We start from the raw sequence: 22,254 nt of genomic DNA on the forward strand, positions 1-22,254 counted from the left end.
CAGCTCACACAACTGTCTGTAACCCCTGGTCCAGGAGATAGGATGCCCTCACACAGACATACCTGCAGGCAAAATATCAATGTTCATAAAATAAAAATTAATAGCCTGGGGAGTGTAGCCGAATGGTAGAGAACTTGTGTAGCCCCTAAGAGGCCTTGTGTTTGATCCCCAGCACTGGAACGGAAGAGGAAAGGAACAAATTGCCACTAGGTCTCAGGAAAGAGGGGGACCATTGACAGCCAGTCTCCTCTCCCCACCTGCACCTACCAATTTGTGTTCTTTTTTCCAGCTTAAGCATTTGAAAGTAATGCTATCAATACTTCAGCTTGGATTTCCTAAGTACCAGAGCAATTTATGTAAACAGAATGCTCTTAGCACACCCACATAATGTCACACTCACAGGACAACATAGCCTCTTCCGTAGTCCAATAGTCCACAACTGAATGCTTGTAATTGCCATCTGGAAAGCGTTTTGAACACATAAACCCCTGGCCCCTCCCCTGAAGGTCCTGATTCAGTAGGGTGAGTCCCTGGGCTTCCAGTGTTTCACTTGTCACTCAAGTGACTTGAGGTATATAGCTGGATTCACACCACAGTTGAGGGGTTCTTTAGGAGGCAAGAACTGGGTAAAAAGACATCTCCCCCCAAGCATAAGGCAGTCATTAGGAAGGTGAAGAAAGAGAACAAGCTCACGGTCAGGAAGATTGGTGCCAGGGTCCAAGCAGAACCAGGCAACACAGTCTATACAGGGGGCAGGCAGAGGCAATGCAGCCAGGGCAGAACCACACAATGGTTCCAAGGCAGAGAGCAGGGAGAAAGCAGGCCCTCCCAACTGCAAGCCTGTGCCAGAGAGGGAGGCCTGAGGCACACACCCCACCCCCACAGTCAGAGAAGCTCCCAGCTATCTCACTGTAGCTCTGGGCTCAAGGTCTGAGGAACCTAAAGGGCCTGGGTTATTTCCTCCCCAAACTCCTTCAACACAGAACCAACCTCAGTGGTGCTGAAAATCAACAAACAGAAGAAGCTGTCAGGTAACTGTAATTCCAGAGAGCTTTCAGCCCAGCAAAGGTGATAAACAGATGCAAATAATTCAACTCCTCCTTGGGGCATGGAGCAGAGAGGCACGCAGATCCTGGGCTACCTCCCAGGACAAGAATAACAAAGCGCTCTCAAACAAGATGGATGGCAAAAACACGGAGGGCCTTGGGTTCACGCAGCCTTGAGCACCCCAACTTTTAGTAGCTTTTATTCAGGGACAAGGACTCATTCTAGGACTGCCTTAGGAAGTACCTTCCTTGGACTCACAAGGTCCAGGGATTAGAGGACATTCTTTTTTTTTTTTTTTTTTTTTGAGACAGCATCTCCATATGCAGCCTTGGCTGGCCTAGGGCTTGCTAGATACACCAAGATGGCCTCAGACTCACAGAGATCCACCAGTCTCTACCTTCCAAGTGCTGGGATTAAAGATGTGTGCCAACATGCCCTGCGTTGTTTTTGTTTGTTTGTTTGTTTTTTCCCTGTTTTGTTTTGTTTTTGAGACAGAGTCCCATGAAGCCCAGGTTGGCCTTTAACTCACTATGCAGCCAAGGCTGGTCTTGAACTCTTAATCCACCTTGCCTCTACCACCCAAATATTGGGATTACAGGTATGACGTATGACACAGCACATGTGGCTTCCCATTAAGGATTTAGCCTCTTTAGCTTCCAGATTCCAAGGAAAACCTCTGGCTCTATCCAGTACCCTCACAGGATCTCAGGGGCTTTCCTGAGGGACCCATGGCCCGTTCCTAACACCACACACCTGCTGCCCTCCTCTTTCTGCTCTTCCCCAATGCCAGCAAGAACAGAGACCATCACTATGGCCCTGGGTCTCCTTCCAGGGATCCAGCTTTCCCCCCTCCCCCCGGGAGGAGCTCAGAAAGGTCCAATCTCTGCTTCTGTATTTAAGCCCTGTGCTGGCTTAGTTTTCAACACATGCTTTAGTCATCTGAGAAAAGGGACTCTCAGTGGAGAAACTTCATTCATAAAATCAGGCTGTAGGCAAGCCTGTAGGGCATTTTCTTAATTAGTGATTAATATAAGAGAGCCCAGCCCATTGTGGAGGGTGCTAGCCCAGGGTTGGTAGCCCTGGGTTCCACAGGAAAGCAAGCTGAGCAAACCCTGGAGAGCAAGTCAGTAAGCAGCTCTCCTCCATGGCCTCTGCACCAGCTCCTGCCTCCAGGTTCCTGCCTGGTTTTAGTTCCTGTCCTGACTTCTCTCAGTGATGAACGATTACCTGGAAGTATAAGCAGAATAAACCCTTTCCTCCCGGAGTTACTTTTGGTCATAATGTTCTATCATAGCAATAGTGACCCAAAGATAAGCATGCACTGCGTTACATACGGCAAGGCCATCCTCTTAGCTGGGCTGTATTCTTCCCTTGTTAGTGTCCTCTTAACCAAATTAAAGCAACCTCATTTGGTTCTTTTGTTTCCATGGTTCCTACTTTCTGCTTTCTCTCTTCCCTCACCAAGGTCCCCAGACCAGCTAGTATCCTTCAGTCCAGCTCAGATTCTCTCTGAAGCCTGCAGGATTCTTCCCATTCCTCTGCCTCCAGAGAAGGGTGGTGGGACAGGGGGAGGGAGGAGGGAAGTTCCCAGGAGGACTACCTCTTACCAAACATGGCCTCCCACAGAGGGAACTCAGGGGCCCCATTCCAAGCAACTCCCACACTGTGCAATCCCTAATCCCCCAAAACCATCACCACAGTTACACAGACTGACGGTGAGGAGGAGCCCTGGTCTCACTGACAGCGCTCCAGGGTCATCGCTCTGGAGGTAGACGGAGAAAGATGGGTACTGAGGACACGGGGCACAGGAGCTCTCTCTGTTTCGCCTCACTATCCGCCATCTTCCTCCTCGGCTTAGCTTCAACACGCTGTCTGCTTCCTGCAAACTGAGGCCTCCCACCAAAAACCTAAACAGTCACTCATGTCACTCCCAGCCTAGGTTCAGTTTTCCCAGTTCATACGCTAGGGAATCCAGGTAAGAGGAGGGGAATGTATTTGGAGGCACTTGCAGAGATGTGGGACTAGCCAGAAGACAGAAAACAATGCCTGGAGGACCTTCTTGAAAGGGGGACATCTTTGCTGGGTCTAACACTAGGGAAAAGGTCTCAGGCATCGAATTGTAACAATTCTTTGACTGTTTTCTGGTAACAACTTCCTTAGGCAGTCTCCCTTCTTGGTAGAGGCAGAAGGATCTTTGTGAAAGTGAGTTCCAGGACAGCCAGAGCCGTGAGGCCCTCAGGGCACTGCTGCAGGATTGGGAAGGAGCCCTAAGCTGCCGTGAGAGACTCTGCCTCTCGTCCTGTGCTCTTCTTCCACAAGCACACGCTCTGTACACGAGTGCCAGGGCCCTGGGACCAGAAGCCCTGCAGGGGGAGCCCCAGAATGACCAGGCCTATACAGTAGAGAAAGCCAGTAGGCATGCCCCTGTGGAAGTCCTATCTGCCTATAAGTCTGAGTGTGGGAACCAGTGGGCAGCAACAGGCTGTGTGGGTGGTGGGCTGTCAGCAGCTGTCTGTCACTTGCTTGGCCCTGAAAAGAACTTAAGCAGAAAAGGGGTGCAGGCCAAACCACCATTCCCGAGGATCAGAAGAGGAGCTGACTAGCCCCAACGCCATGCCAGAAGCTAGCTCCTTTTATGCGGCTGGGTAGCTCCATCCCATGTCTCCGGGCCCTGCTCACTGTCTTCCCTCTCTGACCACACCATTCCCAAATCGGCAGTGCAGCCAGATGGTCACTCAGTGGAGCATCTTCAGTCTGTGCTCGCTTTCCTCCCATCATGAGGATCCCTGATAGTCATTCCCAGGCAACCAAAGCTGCAGGGATCACATAAGCAGGGCATGTTCCCGAAACCACCCTTATTCCAACCCCCATACCTTTCCCACCCCACACACACTCTTTGTGTCTCCTCCTACTGCACACTTATTCCACATTCTCCCCTGTTCACGCTCCTATCCTTCACTGCCTCACAATGCCTACACCCCCCACGCCTCTCAATCACTGGATCTCCCCACTCCTTATCTTCCTAAATCCCTACACCCCCACTTCCTGGATCTATACACCCTCCACCAATCCCACTCCCCAGTCAGTCTCCTGGAGAGAGAGATGGCCTAGACTCTGAGGTCATATTCCTAGTGCCAATGGCAAGACATCGTCTGAGAAAAGTAGGTTAACCCTGAAGAAAAAGACAAATAGCCACCCTAGATTTAGAGGCAGCCCTGGCCCTTCCATGAAGTGTCTAGTTTCTCTGCACCCCAGGAAAGCGCAGGCCCCAGAGAGCCTGTCCATAGAGGTCTCCAGGGCCTCTTGCAAGTGCCAGGAATGTCTAGTTATTTCCTGAAGCAGGAAGGCACGAGGAAACCATAGCATCAACACAGACAAGGAGAAGAACACAGACAGGAGAAAAGAAAGGGAACCAGCTTGCATTTTTCACTCAGGAAAAAAGTCCCCATTAAAACAGAATGCCACAAGGCATTAGATACTAATTTACACGGGGCTGTTAGAGGCCAATGTGTGAGTCCCTCCAGAGCAATCTGCATTTAAAAGGCAGAGTGAGGAGAGTACCAGGCCCCGGAAACCTTGGTGGGAGGGATGATCCTCCTTCAGAGACAGGTGGTTAGCTTTTCAGGGCAGGCCTCCTTGGTCTCCCTCCACTCCCCACTCCAGAGCCCACAATCCCTTGTTTCTCTCTAGAATGATCCCCCAGTACTGCTCATCCTGTAGCCTGTCTCTTGAAGTCATTGATCCCTCCAACTCCAGTCTTTGTTATTCTTAGTCCAGCCTGATCCGGGTGGCCACCAGACCTTCCCCAGTGGCTGCAGCTTCCCAGCTGAAGGCCTCCCCTCTCCTTGGTGCCAGCACAGTGGATAGTCTACTCTTGCTCTAAGTCAGTCAAGGCCCCAAGCTAGAGTGTTGACCAAGAACTCAACTGTATCCATTCTGATAGAAAAAAAAAAAAGCCCCCATTTGGGGTGTAGAGCCCTAAGAGAATCTAAGAGATGATGTATATCCTCAGTGTCCCAGAACTCTGAGTCACAGGAAGGGAATGCTAACAGGAGGTACTAGGATTGGGGAGCAGGCAAGATTGTGACAGTACCAGACCTCAAGGGGTTTCTGCCAGGCTTCCCCAGGACATGGCTAGCCTTGGACATGCAGCAATGATAGGTGTGTTTATAGCCAACCTTTCATCTGTAGTTACAGAGGGGTAGGGCCTGCCCAAGCACGGTTTCCTATCCACACCTACATCAGGTCCCAGAGCCTACCCACTACTGTCCCCCTACATGCGTGTGTGCGTGTGCAAACACACACACATGCATACACACATATGTATATATACACGCATACAAACATGCACACAAGTATATACACTCATACACACACACACACACACACACACACACACACACACACGCTTTCTCCTCCTCTTCCTCTTTTCACCTACCATTCACAATTCTTTGACACTCCTCCCCTTCCAATCTTCTTGTTCTCCGCCTCCTTACGCTTTGTGTGTGTGTCATGCATGCTTGCTCGGTGTGCGCCTTGACGACTACTGAACAGGATCCACACTTCTGCCTGGTGTTCAAGTTTCTGCAGTAAGGTCATAAAGAGTTTCAAAGCAGAAGGTGATGGGCAGCGTGGGAGGGAGGTGTCAGGCAGTTTGGTTCTATTTCACGTGTATGCGTGTATGCGGCTTAACACCTTCCTGCCGGCTACTGTCCCCCAATTTGCATAAGAAAGCTCCAAGGGAGAAAGAGCCTAAATGTATTCTCAGTAAAAGGGTCACTGAGCAGAAAGGGGTCCACCTGGCCCGGTATGCTCTGGCACACTCACCAGCTCCTTCTTCAAGGACCCTCATCAGGGTCTCCCAAGAGAAGCAGCAGGCACAGGACTTTCTCAGCGGGGACCAGCTGACATGGCTTGCAGTTTGGATGAGTGTACCCAGGGTGTGACTGAAGGCCACACCGGAGCAAGGAAATCCACAGGAGTCAGGGAAATACCTCCCAACACATAAATGCCAGTGTGCTTTGTCAGCAGTCGAGGGAGGAGCACAGAGGCACTGGAAGGAAGGAGGAAACTGGCCTTTTATTCCTCTGGTATTCTGTGCTGGGTATTGTCTTATTGATCCGTACAACAGTCCTTAAACGTGGATATTATTATACTTATTTTACGGGTGAGGAAACTATAAAACAGGAAAGGGATTAAGCACTCTGCCCAAGGTCACACGACCGGGAAGTGATAGGATCAAGAGTTAAAGTGAAACTCGTGTGAACTCAAAATTCACCATCCCCCCTGCTTCTCCAACCAACTAAGGAAACACGGGCTCACATGGAAACACAGGCTCATTACATTGGACCAATTGTTCACACTAATGTTGGCAGTCACTCTGGAACATGCCCCTACACACTCTCTTCCACCACCAGCATACCTTCATCTGACCAGGCCATTCAGAAAAGGACTGGCCCAGGGATGCTTACACACCTGCAAATCTCAGCACGGGGGGAGCAGGAGTATGAGGGTATGAGGCCAGCCTGTACTATATAAGACCCTATCTCAAAACCCAAAACAAGGGCTAGAGAGATGGTTCATCGGTTAAGAGCACTGACTGCTCGCCAGAGGACCAGGGTTCAATTCCCAGCACATGATGGCTTGCCATCATCTATAATACAACTCTAGCTCCAGGGGATCTGCCACCATAGGCATGTCACACATGTACCTCTATGCATCCATACACATAAACAAACAAATGAATAAATAAAACACGGGCCAGCACACCTGACTTGGGCATATTTTCTAACATTACTAACTGATCTTGCTAGGTCTGGTCTTTTTCTGTAAAAAGAAAGTTTCTGTACTAACCACCTCACCCATTTCCTCTGAGTCTGTGGAACACAGTGAGGATGCTGAGACGATGCTAAGAACACTACGGATGGGGATGGAGAGACTTTAGGGGTCATCATTTATCATGTGCTCCCACTTTTCTGTGGATCTGAACTTTCGCCCAAGGGCATTCTTTTTTCCCCTTCCTTAAGTACAGCTGAGAAAAATCCCTGGACCAGTGTGGTGACACAGGCCTTTAATCCCAGCACTAGGGAGGCAGAGGTAGGTGGATCAAGGCCAGGCTAGTTTACACAGGGAGTGTGAGGTTAGCCTGTGTTATAGAGCGAACCCCTGTTTCAAATAAATAAAAGGAAACAAAAAAGTCGTCTGTGGGGACAGCAGTGCTTGGTGTCTGGAGTGGGTTGGGAAGGTCCAGGAAAGGGAGAAAAGCAATGTTTAGAAGGTCTGGTGAGGAGAGGCAGTGAAGCAGGTACAGTGAGGGGCTGTGTTTCCAAGGAGGCTCGTGATCTTTGACTTCTCTCTGAAAGGAGATACTCCGTGGCTTCCTCTAGGGAGTTTTCAGGAAGAAGGAATCGCAGCTAGAGTTCCTAGTCTGCTTAACCAGGGTGAGGATATTCCACTCCCTCTGTTCTGAGGGGAATTTCCCATCAGAGCAGCCAGTGACAGGGTTGGCTAGGGAAAGAGCAGAAAAGCAGGTTCTGTCCTGAGCCCTGGAGCCAGCATCAAGTTCCAGCGCAGCCAGCAAAGCAGTGACCTTGAAGTCACTTCCCAAGGAGGTTATCTTCGAGGTCCTTTTCAGTTCTAACACTTTCTATGATCAGAAAAAATAAGCATCATCTGTCACTTTTGTTTTACAAAACCAGACACCAGGGGCTGGGGAGCCAGCTTGATGGGGTGTGGGGGAGTAGGGGTGAGCGCTTGCTGGGCTGAGACCTCTGGTGAAAGCTGACACACCAGTGCTGGGCAATGGGAAGCAGAAAGAGGAGGCTCTCCAGAAGGAGCCAGCTAGCTCATGGCTTACTCACGGGCAAAGAGATCCAGACTTCAACAAGGTGAAAGGCGGAACTGATATCTGAAGGTTGTCCTTTGACCTCCACATGCATGCTATGGTATGTGTACAACCACACAGATGCAGACAGACAGAATGGACACACACACAGAAATACCAAGCAAATCCAATTCAAATACACTAAAGCAAGAAAGCGGTCCTAATTTTCCCAGAGCCTCCTAAGCCCAGAAATGCCCAGAAGAAGAGAAAATAACTCGATCTCGTTATCCTGACAGGGAAAGCCAGTGAGGTGGGAGCCTAAGGAATTCTCACGTTCATGCTTCCACTTCTAACAACAGGGAACTAAAGATTCAACAGAGCTGGGGCTGGGTGTGGGAAGCATCTTCCTGGGTCCCTGTCCTTAAGAAGCTTTTTAATCTAAGGTGGCTCCAGTCTGGTGCCATCTTTTGGGCCATTCAGGGAATCTATAACAAATATATTCTGCATCTCTGCTGCCAGCCTGTTCTGTCTCTCGTGGTGACACTAAGCCATGAGCATGGGATATGCAAAGTAGCTTTCCTGTTTCAAGTCCCACCTCCGTTGTGTCCTGGCTGGCTGACACCAGTGTTAGCTATGATGGTTTGTTTGTTTTTGTTTTTGGGTTTTTTGTTTGTTTGTTTGTTTGGCCAGGTCAGCACTGGCCTGTCTGCAGACAGTAAGCAGCCTTTGGAAAGTCTTTCTCCCGATTCCCTACAAATACTAAGCAGTCTTTCCCTCCCAGCTCCCATCTGTCAGCTCTATTTAAAGAGGAACACACAAGGAATAGTATTTATATTATCGCGCCATGCTTTCCTTTCTCAAAAGAGAAAGGTTCTGGAAAGTTCCCTACTCCATATTCCCCTCAATTTACTCCATCAACACCCCTGGTTGTTCTTCCTCTCATAGAACAAATGCTACAGCCACCATGTGGGGGGGAGTTGTCCTTTGCAGTTTGCAGACTGCTCTTGCACATATCATTTGGGGAAGCACCACATTTAAAACAATCCTATGAGCCACAGATACTTTTCCTCCCGTTTTACAAATCTGGAAATAAAATCGACTTCACAAATTGACCATGTTCACGTCTAGAAAGTAAATCTCACCAGGCCTCACTCAAAGTCAGGCCTCGTGATACTTTCTCTACCATTCCTCATGATGTGGACCAAGTGTACGTTCTGGAGGTATGAGGAACTTGAAGTCTGTGATCAGTCACAACACACAAAGAAACAGACACGCCTCCATTTTTCTCTCCTATGGCCCCAGCAGTCACACAGCACCTGTAAAATGCAGGGGCAAGGCACCACAAGGGACCTAAAGGCCCACAAGGGTGTGGAGTTTTTGTAGGAACACAATTAGGTCTTGTGGGCAAAAAAAAGCAGACATTCTAGACCACCAGGCAAATCCAAAGGAGCACCCCAGAAAAATACCCAGGGCCCCCAAAACTAATTGACCATCCCTTACCCAGTGTTCCAGTGGAAAGGAAAATGAATAGGCTGCCTTCTGGCCAGGTCTGGGATCTCCATCAGATTCAGACATACACACCCATACACTCAGTAGTAAGCCCTGAACTACAGAAGCCAAACCCTGGGCTCACCCAGAAGCCAAAAGAGAGAGGCAGCCACAGCCTGGTTCCAGGCTCTCTCTCAAAGCTACTGTCTGCTCAGATGCTGGCTGTCAGGCATAACTATAAAATGTGCCTCAACTTAATTTTTCCGTGAACGCAGCCCCACACGGAACTGCCAGGCTCCGAAGGAGCAGCAGGTTCCTCAGGCTCACAGACAGTGCTCTAGGAGCTACAGCTGGAAAGCGGGGAATATTTGTGGGCCCAGGCTGCCATTCCTGGACGGTTTCTCTCCTGAATATCTTTCCAAGGCCTCAGGGAAGCAAACAGAGTAAGTTTTCATTCAGGACTGTTTTGGGGCTGGAATTCAGTGCAAATTGCTTACATCTGCTTGGTCATTCCCAGACAAGCAGGTAGTTTAGAGAAAGAAGGGGCAGTATTAGTCCACTTCTGGTAGCCCAGGTAGCCTGCTAAAGAATCTCCGGCTTTCTAGGGCTCAGCAGTCCAGGCTGCTGAACTCTCTGGCCAAGTTGAATAAAAATACCAGGGCAGCCAGAGACAATAGGACTTCCACTCTAAGCATGACTGGTGGGCCGGGACAGGGAAACCACAAAGATCCCAAAAGGGAGGTGAGATGTAGAGCCAGGTTACCCAGAAGGAGCAAGAGCCATGGCAGACTCCACGCACACTTCAACCTCAGCCAACAAGGGTGTATGCACTAACCTCATACATTTGGTAACCTCTTTCCACATCCCAGAAGCCTGCCAAGCCCCTGGACTCCCCACCCCACCCCAGCTTGTCAGCCTTGCCGGGGATTCCAGCTTCTATCACACCAGAACACCAAAGCTGCTGCTGTATGGAACTGGAAAAAACGAGAGACAAGTACAGTCCAGAAGAGGAGCTCCTTCCCGGAGGGGCCTGGGACTCGGGCCTGAGGGTCCCAGTCTCTCCCGCAAGCTTTCAGTCTTTGGCTGCTGCAGTATCCTTATAAGGCCAATCCTACCCTCCTTCTGGCCGAAAAATGTATACAGTCCCGAGGGTGGACGCTGACTTCTCACCCGCTGCACAGGAAACACCACTCCCATCACCCCCACTCCAGGACAGGTTTTGCTCTTAAACAAACTAATAAACAAATCGACTCCAAAGCGGTCCCCAGGCTCAGCTCGCCCTGCAGCTGCACCCGGGAAGTGTGTTCCGGAGGAGGCGGCGGGTGGCCGCCCGCGAGGCCGCGAGTCGCTTGCGCGCCGTGGGGTGGGGGCGAGCAACCTGCCGGGCGCCTGGGACCCGACTGGGCTCTCGGCGCTGCCATTGTTGCCCCTGGCGCTGGTGCTTTGAGGCGGGAGCCCTGCCCTCGTCGCCCCGGCTAGCTGGGCGCTCTGCAGCCCCCGGGCGGTGCTCACCTCCGAGTACTCGTCCTACCTGCGCTGGCCGCGGGTTCCGCCGCAACACCCTGACTGTCGTGGCTGGGCGACTTGGGATCCCACGCCCCGGCTCGCTCTGAGGCTCCAGGAGGCTCCGGCCCCCGCGTGATGTGCAGTACCGCCCGCTCCCCTCGCCCGCCCCGCGCCGGCTCTAGGGTCCCCGCTGCAGGGAATGCACCGGCAATCGACGGGTGTGGGGGGTCGGTCCGGGGCCCGGTGCTGTCTGCCGGGAGCGTGCACGAGCTCGCAGTCAGGCGGCCCCGGGTGAGACAATAGCGAGAGCGGCGGGCGAGCGGGGAGAAGCCATCTCCCGGACAGCCGGCGCACTGCACGGCGTGCGAGGCTCGCCCGCTCCTGCCAGCACCGAGGCCCAGGCCGCCGGCAGCAACCGCAGCGCCGAATCGCCGAGACGCCGGAGCCTAGAGGGCGGGGCGGCGGGAACCTGGCCCCCACCCACCCTCTCTTCCTCCCGCCTCCCGCCTCCGCACCGTGCTCGGCGTCCTCAGCGGACCCCGGGGCCAGCAGTCCCACTCCCCGATAGCAGATGGTCGTTGCTTTCCAGGCTGGAACCCTTTTCTCTGAGGTCAGGTGAAAGCAAGCCAGATCACCCTATTGGAAGGGACACGGGGTGGGCGTTCAGTTGCCGGTTTGAGGAATTTCTCTCATAATTATGCATGCTAGGGATGCCCGAAAGAACTACCACCTTGATGGAGAGGTGCAGGTGCAGGTGTTGGCACTTTTCTCTCCCGGTTACCCAAGGGCAGTCTTCAAACCTGAGCGGGAAGGAGAAGCAGAGGAGCCTCCAAACCAATTAAGACAGGAAGAAAACTTTGAAACTGTTATTTTCTCTGAGCACCTCCCTTAAAGCACCTGTGTTAAGCATTTTCCTGAAGGCTCCACCCAGTACTGGCCAACTCCACGTTTGCGTCTGGTTTGCTAAATAACTTGGATCTCCAAGTACCCTTTCCTCAACCATGGATCTTGTTCTCTGCTACCTTCCTTTTTTGCCTTTTTCTCCCCTTTCCAGTCACATTGTGAAGCTCATGGTTCTCAAGCTTTCTTCTCGGAACCCCTTCAAGCACTGGGGGAACCTCAACTCAGATGCCCACTGCCCTCCAGCCAAAACTCCCATGGAAACAGCCGCTAAGCATACTTAAGATGCTACCATTCCCGTCTGTTAAAGTCAGAAATGTCTTTATAAAACTTAAGGGATCTTTAATTGTTCCCCCTATTTATATGAAACTCTGCAATAAACCCAAGCAGTTTTCCAAGAGACAAGGGCTAATGGCCTTCCTAGGCTGGCAGAAGTGGAAACTGGAAAGGGCTCAAAAAGAGGAGAAACATCAAGTAGAAAGGGAGTTTGAGGGGCTGGAGAGATGGCTCAAAAGCTAAGAGAACTGACTGCTCTTTCAGAGGACCAGGGTACAATTCCCAGCACCCGCATGGCAGCCCACAACTGTCTATAACTCAAGTTCCAGTGGGTCTGACTCCCTCAAACATCAATGCACATAAAGAGAAAAAGAAAGAAAAAAGAAAGTAAGAAAGAAAGAAAGAAAGAAAAAGAAAGGAAAAGAAGAGAAAAGAAAGGGAGTTTGAACAACTAGAGGAAGTCTTATACAGTCCTATGGAAGAGAAAGCAATACAAAAAGGGAGTTCACAATCCCCGCCTGGTGCTGCGAACCCTCAATTCCAGCACTTGGGAGGCAGAAGAAGGCAGATCAGGCAGCTCCCCAGTGGTGTGTAACTCTAGGGGGATCTGTTGCTTTCTTCTGGCCTCTGCAGGCATCCACACGCATGTGCAGATACCCACACAAACATAAACTGAATCTTAACCAAAACAAACAAAAAAAATGAGTTCACAGTTCTAAACTATTTGGGGGAGAGTATTGTTTTGTTTTCATTGAAGATGAAATCGGGGCCAATGGAAAGAAACCGTGTGGGCATTACCAGGCAAGGAAGAGGAACCTGGGGGAGTTAAATCAGGTTCCAGTGGTTTGAAGAGTAAAAGACAGGTTGTAGAAGCTCATCACCCAGAGGAGAACTATCATGCAGGAGACAGAGGAGCATGAAGGATTACCAAAGCTGTTATTACTGGGTGCAGGTTCCCACATGTAGCTCAGGCTGGCATTTGAACTTGCTATGTAGGCCAAGCTGACTTCAAAGTCCTGATCATACTGTCTCTCTCCTGAGTGCTGAGCCACCACATTTGGCTTGGTTTTCTTCTCAGACGAGGAAGAAACGTGTTCGTAGGTTGAGAGGGAAGAGCAAGGTAAGGAAGGAAGAAAAATGAAAGCTGCCCCAATTGAAGAAAGGACATAGGGCAGAGTTGTCTGAGATGTCTCTGAGTGGAGAGACTCACAGGCACATGGCATCTGTAGACTGCTACGTCCAGAGGATTTGCCCTGAGGAAAAAGACCGTTGCTCCTTGATAGTCTCTAAGCAATCTGTGACAGAAAGGGAGTCAAACTAGAAATGAAAGCTGGGCATGGTGATGCACCTTTTAATCCCAGCACTCGAGAGGCAGAGGCAGGTGGACTTCTGAGTTTGAGGCCAACCTGGTCTACAGAGAGAGTTCTAGGACAGCAAGGGTGACAGGGAGAAACCCTGTCTCAAAAAACAAAACAAACAAAAGATAAAATTGAAGACTTAAGGAAAACCGGTTAAAGTTAAAATGACCAAAATGACGGAGTATGTAGCTCAGTTTACAAAAGGCCTTCCTTAAACCCCAGCACCAAGGGGACTAGGGATGGGGGCAGCAACTGCTCACAGCTAGCGTAGAAGCCACAGTTAGTATTGGATATTTTAGTACTGCGCTGACACTGTCAGAATGTTTTCTTATGTAGCACTTAGACACCCAGGTACAACGCTGAGCCCGAGTTGCAGGTGTGTGGGATGGGATCAGCAGAAGGGTAAAGAAGAGGGCTCTTGCCTGATGGTGGTGGCGCAGGCCTTCAATCACAGCAGCAGGGGCAGAGACAGAGGCAAGTGGGTCTCTAAAGCCAGCATGGTCTACACAGCAAGTTCCAGGACAACCAGGGCTACGCAGAGAAGCCCTATCTCGGGAAAAAAAAAAAAAATGAAGAAGAAAAGAAGAGGAAGAGGAGGAGGAAGAAGGCAGCTCTTAGCAAGATGAGATTGCCTAAAAGAAGGAAGTGAAGCTAAGAAAAGGCTTTGAAACTTTTTAAAATTCTTTTATCTTTTTTATTAACCGATGCTCCTCTCCCTAAACTAGTTCTGTAGACCAGACTGGCCTCAAACTCACAAAGAGCCGCCTGCCTCTGCCTCATAAGTACCAGAATTAAAGGCATGTGCAACCAGTGCCCGGCTTAATTGAGTTTTTTGAGACAGAATCTTTCGCTGTGTAACCTTGGCTGGTCTGGAACTTGTTACCAGACTGTTCTTCTATAGAGATTCTGCCTACCTCTGCACCACAAAAAGCCCTTACTGTAGTTCTGAAGCTTCTGTGTTCACGGAGCCTACAACAGTGCCGGGCACATATGGCTTCCTATGATTTCAAATTTAAATTCCTGAAGAAAGTCTATGAGACCTTTTGTAGCTGGCCCTTGCTTCTCACTCTAGCCTCAGAGGAAAGTCCTTGTCTCATTCATCGCTGTAGCCCAAATTGATACCTGCCACGGTGTGTTCAGTAGATGTATGCTCTACTTGGTAGGCAGAACTTCCGGCGGAAGGAATGGCCATTTCCTCACCCCCAAAATGAAAGGAGGTGCTCGATGACAAGGCAGAAGGACTTCATAGGTGTGGTTAAGGCCTTCCTTGGAGGTTAAGGACTGAGATTATCGCTCCTTAGTTATTACCCTCGGATTATCCAGCAAGGCCCGGTCTAATCACTCCAGCCCCTGACACTGGACAGTCTCCCCCAGCGGAAGCCAGAGGGGCTGTGATGACGGAAGAACACTTAGAAAATGAATGTTGCTGGCCTTCAGCTTGTTGCTGGGGACACTCTAGAGATGAGGTAGGACAAGAAACAGGAAACACAGCTCTGCTGTCACCTGGACTTCAGTGACAGTCGGTGGACTGCTAACCTGCTGAGCTGTAAGGTCAGGGGATGGGGGTTGGTTTTGAGAGGAGGTCTGATATGGCCCAGCCAGCTTCAGACTTGTTCTAAGGGTGGCCTTGAACTCCAGCCCCTCCTGCTCAGCACCTCCCAAGTGCTGAGATTATGGCCATTACATAGCACACTTGGCTCACTACTGGTTTGTTTGGCAGCACTGGGCACTGAACAGACAGGACGCCTTGCATGAGATGGCATGCCATGCCATCCTCTGAGCTACAGCCCTAGGCCTAGCTCGCTATGCTTTAAAATCCCCTTTACTGGCTGGATGGTGGTGGCACAAACCTTTAATCCCAGCACTCGGGAGGTAGAGGTAGGCAAAGCTCTGTGAGTTCGAGGCCAGCCTGGTCTACAAGAGCTAGTTCCAGGACAGGCTCCAAAGTCACAGAGAAACCCTGTCTCGAAAAACCAAAAAAAAAAAAATCCACTTTACTGGGTCAGGTGTGATTTGTTATGGTAGCAATAGTAAATATTATGCTTAATAATATTTACTTTAATAATTTAATTAATTTGTTTGGTTGGTTGGTTTTTGGGTTTTTGAGATAGGGTTTCTTAGCTTTGGAGCCTGTCCTAGAACTTGCTCTGTCGACTAGGCTGATCTTGAACTCACAAAGATCTGCCTGTCTCTGCCTCCCTGAGTATCACTGCTGGGATCAAAGGGCATGTGCCACCACCGCCTGGCTATTCATTAAATTTTTTAATTTAAAAGAATGTTTATTGTCCTGGTTCCCAGGGGAAGCTTCTCTGCAGGGCCTCTTTACACACTCTTATTTTTTTTTTCCTTTTTATTTGAGACAAAGTCCCTCAATGGTCCAGACTGAGACTATCTGCCCAGTGAACTCTGAACCCTTGTCTCCTCCCATCTTGCCATCTCTGGGATTACAAGAGAACTACAATGTTGGATATTTTTCAGTGTGGATATTGGAGATCTGAACTCAGGTCTTCATGCTTTCAAGGTAAGCCCTTTATCAACTAAACTATGTCCTGAGTTCTCTTGTCTTCTGCTGTCCTCTGCTTCTCTCTGTCTTTTTCAGGGGGAGGGGAACTTGTTTGTTTTTATTGAAAAACGGGATCTTACTATAGTCTGATTTGGTCTCAAACTCATAAAAATCCTCCAGCCACTGCCTATTTGTTTGTTTGTTTATCGAGACAGGGTTTCTCTGTGTAGCTTTGGGGCCTGTCCTGGAACTCATTCTATCTAGATCCAATTGTCTCTGTCTCCTGAGTGCCCCAGCTGGGTTTGGCACCGCACGCGTGTAATCTCAATCCAGAGGGGAGGAAGAATGATGACGAGCTCAAGGCCAGACCCGGATATAGGAGACCTCATCTCAAAAATAATAAACAAAGGCTAGAGAGATGGCTCAGCCCGTAGAGCACTTGCTGCTTTCAGAGGACTGGGATTCAATTCCTGGACTCCCATCAGGCGGCACACAGCTGTCTGTAACTCTAGTTCCAGGGTTTCAAACCTACTCTGGCCTCCACAGCCATGGTCTCCACCTGGTGCAGAGCCAAACAAGTACACATACACGTAAGTTTAAAAATAAAAGAAATAAAACTGAAAATGAACGGGACGCTCCATGCACAGAATCTGTGAGTTTCGCCTGCCCTCTAGTGGAAACATTAGATACAGCAGTCAATGTAAGGAGCGGCTTCAGGAAGCACCAGGGAAGGTTTCTGTTCGGCACCTGTAATGGTGTTTTCACACAACAGATGTGAAGCAGAGTCATTTCCTGCTACCTCAGATGGGCCCCCCAGTCTGAATGAGCCAAACCTCTGATAAGATAAAATCGTTCTCCTTAGCCTGCTCCGTGCCTGGCCAACTCTCTCTCTCTCTCTCTCTCTCTCTCTCTCTCTCTCTCTCTCTCTCTTTCTCTCCCTCCCTCCCTCCCTTTACCGGTAGGTACAGCGGAGCGGGTGCTGTTCAAGTTCCTTCCATACTTGCCGTGTTCCTCCCTGTCATCCTGCTCAGTTTTGGAAATAGGAGATACTCGATAAGCAGTTTACTGTCTGGCTATTGCCATTTAGTCAGTTAAAGTCGAAACTTCTGGCTTTATCCTCCAGCAGTAAGAAGGGCCTTCGGGAAGGAAAAATGAAGAGCCTCTTTATTCCTGTTCCTCTCAGGCAGCCTGGACAGACGCCATTTCCCTTCCTCTAAAATGTGGCCTATAAGGCATAGTGGCTTTCATCCTGGTCCTCTGGGGCCAGAAACAGGCAGATTTCTGTGAGTCTGAGGCCGGGCTGGTCTGTCTACATAGCAAGTTCCAGGCCACCCAGGGCTACCAAAATTCAGAGGTGTGGTTCATCCCCACACCTCAAACATAGAGACAGAGCAAAGCATGGCACATTTTTCTTGCTTGCTATAAGTCTAACTTGCTCGATAAACATATACAGATAATTAATGAATGAAAGTCTCTTTGGCTCTTTATAGTTTCTTCCACATTTCACATGACATCAACTGCACTCTGATAGTGTGGTTTTCTTATAAAATGCCCAGGGCTGGAGTTTTCAATAAGACATATTCCATTGCTCCTCAGCTCCCGTGTTTACTGCTGTGTGCATTTCTTTAAAGACTTATTTACCTACATGTATGGGGTATGCGTGTTTGGAGGCACCAGGTGCATACAGGAGCCCCGGGAAGAACAGCAGAGCTTGTTGGAGCCCCTGGAATTGGAGTTACAGGCAGTTTTTAGCTGCCATGTAGGGTCCTAGGCAGTAACTGAAAGTGATGTGCTCATAACCACTGAGCCATCTCTCCAGCCCTTCCTGGGTTTAGTTTTTTATGCTAAACATGTTTGCTTCTAGGCTCACCGTTCCTAGACTGCTGCTGGCTCCATGCCTGTTTATTTCCTAATCCATAGGTAGTACAGTGCCTGAACTCAAGAGTTTACCAGTAAATCGTTGTTGAGTTAAATCATTTCTTGTCATTTCTTGTGCATTAATTAATTAATTTAACCATTTTTTTTTTTACTTTATGTATTTATTTTGGTTTTTCGAGACACGGTTTCTCTGTGTTGCTTTGGAGCCTGTCCTGAAACTCACTAAAGGCAATTTTTTTTTATTATGTAGTGTTCCACCTTCATGTATGCCAGGACGCCAGAAGAGGGCACCAGATCTCATTGAGGATGGTTCTGAGCAACCAAGTTGTTGCTGGGAATTGAACTCGGAGCAGCCAGTGCTCTTAAGCACTGAGCCATCTCTCCAGTCCTAATTTTTTTTTTTATCTTAATCACATGTTTTTGCGTGTCTTTGTATGTGTGTGGGCATGCGCACCAGAGTGTGGGAGTCTGTTCTCCCTCATGTTATTAGGTTCCGTGACAAATACCTTTAACCGACCACACCGTCTAACCAGCCATCCTTGTATATTTTGAGCTTGTTCCTTCAGACTTAATTTGTAATGATAAAATAGCAGAATAATGAAATTTTGCATTTAGAGGGTATGCTGGCTTGTTATATGTCAACTTGGCACAACCTAGAATCATGGGGAAAAGAATAATTTGACTGAGGAAATGCTCCCACTAAACTGGCCTGTGGGTAAGCCTGTGGTGCATTTTCTTGATTGCTGATTGATGTGGGAGGGTACAGCTCACTGTGGGCGGCACCACCCCTGGGCGAGTGGTCCTGGGTGCTATAAGAAAACAGGCTGAAGCTGGTTAGTGGTGACATATGTTTTTAATCCCAGCACTTGGGAGGCAGAAGCAGATGGATCTCAGAGGCTAACCTGGTCTACAAAGTTAGTTCCGGGAAGGCCAGGACTACGCAAAGAAACCCTGTCTCGGAAAAGAGAGCAAGGAAGGAAGGAAGGAAGGAAGCTAGCAAGCAAGCAGACTAAACGAGTCAGTGAGAAACAGTCTTCCATGGTCTCTGCATCAGCTCCTGCCCTGCCTGCTTTCCTGTCTTGACCCCTCCGCACCCTCCCACCATCGACTGTGACGTGATGTAGGACTGTAAACTGAAACAAACCCTTTCTTCCTAAGTTGTGTGTGGACTCGGCTTTTAACACAGCAATGAAACGCTAACTATGGCAGAAGGGATTTTACAGGTAACCTGGCTAATCCCCTCGATTGTATACAGACCCTGGCCTATTTAGGCTCCCACAGTTGACTGGTCATGGTTCTTTGCCCTGCGAAGGCCTGTCCTCTAGGGACCTAACAGTTCTTAAGGAACTACACAGTTCTAGGAAAGGAAATGTTCTCCTACCGAGACTGAGCTAGTTTGCCGTTGTCTGTGTTTAGGAGCTTCAAGTACTCAGAAACAAAGATGAAATCCTTTATCAGTGCTTGACACTCATAGTCTGTGCTCCACACGCCATGTGTTGGATCTGGAAACTCATTATAATTGTAAGATTTTTTTATCTTTAATTATGTACATATGTTATGTCTTTGTTATGTATGCCGTGTGGGTGCCTGTGGAGTGCGGAAAAACATGTTGTTCACTGTGTAGACCAGGCTCGCCTCCAACTTAGAGAGATCCTCCTGCCTCTGCCTCTGGAATCTGGGTTTAAGGTGTGCACCACCATCTCCCGTTGCTCGATTGACTTTTACTCGCAATACTACAGTTTGGTTTCCTTAGGTGTACAAATCTTGCTTTGGAAAAATTCGTTTTGGGAGGCTGAAGGAAGAGAAAAAGAAAAACTCAATCGAAATGTAAAAAGTTTAAACTCCTTTCTTATACGATCTGGATTCAGACCCACCTTTCCATCTCCATTTACTTCTGTTTTCCTGAATTAGTAGACCATCTGGTCAGCATATCCGGCCCTTGTGCAAGGAGTGTGTTATTGAACAGCTCCATTGTCGGGAGAATGACAGTAATATTTTTCATTAATGAAAGAAATGGAATGTGGTCCAGAGGAATAAAATTAAGAGTGATAGAAGAGAAAACGCGTAATAAAAAGAGCTGACGTCAAATGCTGACGTGCCAATGTTCACCCTGTTTGTCCATTTTTCTGTAATTGATTAGCATTAATATTGTTTTAGAGAGTTTAGTAGATACTGGCAATTTATCAAATCAAACATCAAAGAAAACACATATATTAGGTAAATGGAACAAAAAAAGAAAAGTAAATACCAATTTAATGCTTTAAAAACATACTTATTAGCTGAAACCTAAATTTAGCTTGTCAGATTAAAAAGGTAGTGGGTTACCATTATATCAAGTAAATACAAGAGAAAGCCATCCCACAGGGCGCCCGGATAGCTCAGTCGGTAGAGCATCAGACTTTTAATCTGAGGGTCCAGGGTTCAAGTCCCTGTTCGGGCGACTGGATATTTTGCATGAAAAGTCATACAGTAGTTGTCGAGCTTCTCAGATGTATTAATCAATCTCTTAACAAAGAGGTTACTTTACTCAAAATACAATTTGGTGTATTTTTCATAGAGTTGAGTGATTTAAGGTTATGTTACGTACTCCTAGTACCGGCAAGATAGAGCGTATGGAGGTTCGGGACCGAGTCGGTGGAAATCCTCACCAAAAAAGAATGATAGAAGAAAGCATACTTTACTTAGCTTGGGCTACCCTTAAATTTGTATGAATTTCAGCGACCACTTCTCTTTCAACTGTACTTAACAATGTCTATAGAATAATGAATAGTCTTTTATGACACGGCGTTATCTTTCCTAGACTTCTTTTTTAACTAAATTCAGCCAAAATTACAAAAAGAGCGAAGCGCCCGAACAGGGACTTGAACCCTGGACCCTCAGATTAAAAGTCTGATGCTCTACCGACTGAGCTATCCGGGCTCTTGCACTGCTGCTTTCCTACAGCGCTTTACATAAGAGTAGGAAACCTTGGGCAAGCGCGCCCTCCCCTAAATGCCGTATTCTCGCGAGAGTAAAAGCAGTCCAGGTTCCTGTTGCGTTACTACGTCCTTCGCAATTGTGAGATTCACGTTTTCCCTCGTTAGGTAGACTTTGATCTGTAAACGAATTACGTTTGAAACTCTGTAGTAACAGACTCGGGCCTATTTTCCTGTTCACACCGGTGGCGATATCCGTGCTAAAACCCTTGCAGCAGGGTTGGAAAGGAGTTTCAAGAGCGACTTCGAACATGGTGTTCTTTAGCGAATGGCCTGAACTGTGGGATCTAAAATGGGGGAAAGGAGGGGTGCTGAGATTACCCCACGAGTCGCCTGACGTTTTCAGGTAATTTTCCATGGTACATCACGGAAGTCACCAGCTGTGACACCTACGGCAGAAGCCCTATTAAGCCAGAGAAGGGAATGCTCGCCACCGCCACGGAGAGATGTTCTTTTATCTTCCTTAGTAATTTGAGTACAGCTCGTTGCTACGTAACTGGCTTGAGAATGGGGCTATAAAAAGCTTTTATTGGCAGATTTTGCTTCCCCTAATTCCTTTCGTAATTGTCTTCAGAGTAATTGCTTTGGTCTAGCAACGCCACTTGAAGAAATTTACTTTCATATTGATGGGGTCTGGAGGCATAGGACTATATAGTAAGGCTTACGTGCTCCTTTTCCAGAGAACCCTAGCTCACAGCTGCCTTGAAGGTCCAACTCTTGGGGATCCGAGAGCACACACACACACCTAAAAAGGAAAAACAATAGAATAGAGATGTACAAAAGATTTGACACGGCATTAGAAATGATATAAATGGCTATGAACCGTCTTGAGGCTAGCTTGGGTTTAGTGGTTAAGAGTGCTTACCGCTCTTCCAGTAGACAAGAGTCTACTTTTATTTCCCTGCCCCCACATCCGGTGACTCACAGTTGCCTGTCACTCTAGATTTAGGCAGATTTCCCGCCTCAGGTCTCCCTAAGCACCTGCACTCATAAGCACATATGTCCTGACATACATAATTTAAAACAATCAAAAACCTTAATTACCTTTGGGCTGGACAGATGGCCCAATAGTAAAGGGTACTGGTTGCTCTTCCAAGGACTAGGGTTCAATTCCCACCACTCACATGGCAGCTCACATCTATCTGTAATTCCAGGATCCAACACCCTTACACAGACATACATGCAGCCAAAACATCAATGCACATTAAAAGGAAGGAAGGAAGGAAGGAAGAAGGAAAGAAAGAAACAAGATCAATTCTAAACAAGTTTGTTGTGGAATATTATTTTAAGATGTGTTGCATTCTCTTATGTTACATTTGTTTACTCTTTGAAGCTCTCAAATCTTTGAGAGTTTTAGGAGAAAATATACCAGCACATGTTTCTTATCTAAAAACAGAAAAGTCTCTTAAATAACATAAATAACTGAAAACATAAAAGAATAAAATTTAATATGTTTATCAAAAAACCCTTTAAACGGTCAATAGTGTGACACTCTTGTAA

At 48.2% G+C, this 22,254-nt stretch overlaps 2 protein-coding genes and 2 non-coding genes across 8 annotated transcripts in view; 2 read left to right on the top strand and 2 right to left on the bottom strand.

The window, feature by feature from the left end:
- The window catches only part of Pik3c2b (phosphatidylinositol-4-phosphate 3-kinase catalytic subunit type 2 beta), a 66,014-nt gene extending 54,320 nt beyond the window's left edge, over positions 1 to 11,694 (bottom strand). The window contains exons 1-2 of one of the 5 annotated variants that reach the window (XM_048430743.3): positions 11,595 to 11,694; positions 11,380 to 11,500 (exon numbers count right to left, since the gene is read on the bottom strand). Coding sequence is in view for 2 of the 5 variants with exons in the window: in XM_048430739.3 (XP_048286696.3) it covers positions 5,486 to 5,561 (76 nt within the window). In the remaining 3 variants the exon portion in view is untranslated. Of the gene's footprint in view, positions 1 to 5,485; positions 5,637 to 10,870; positions 11,289 to 11,379; positions 11,501 to 11,594 lie in introns of those variants that run through there. The other 4 variants (XM_048430741.3, XM_048430742.3, XM_048430739.3 and 1 more) reach the window with 4 other exon arrangements.
- Positions 11,695 to 15,808: 4,114 nt separating this feature from the next.
- Positions 15,809 to 22,254, top strand: part of Mdm4 (MDM4 regulator of p53) — a 56,016-nt gene continuing 49,570 nt past the window's right edge. Inside the window, exon 1 of the mRNA XM_085688250.2 lies at positions 15,809 to 15,919. The gene's annotated coding sequence lies outside the window, so the exon portion shown is untranslated. The remainder of the gene's footprint in view (positions 15,920 to 22,254) is intronic.
- Positions 20,147 to 20,219, top strand: Trnak-uuu (transfer RNA lysine (anticodon UUU)). Its single transcript has one exon. It is a non-coding gene; the product is annotated as a tRNA-Lys (tRNA).
- Positions 20,626 to 20,698, bottom strand: Trnak-uuu (transfer RNA lysine (anticodon UUU)). Its single transcript has one exon. It is a non-coding gene; the product is annotated as a tRNA-Lys (tRNA).

Source organism: Myodes glareolus, chromosome 5 (assembly GCF_982192425.1).
Source record: "Myodes glareolus chromosome 5, mMyoGla1.1, whole genome shotgun sequence".
In the NCBI taxonomy this organism is placed as follows: Eukaryota; Metazoa; Chordata; class Mammalia; order Rodentia; family Cricetidae; genus Myodes; species Myodes glareolus.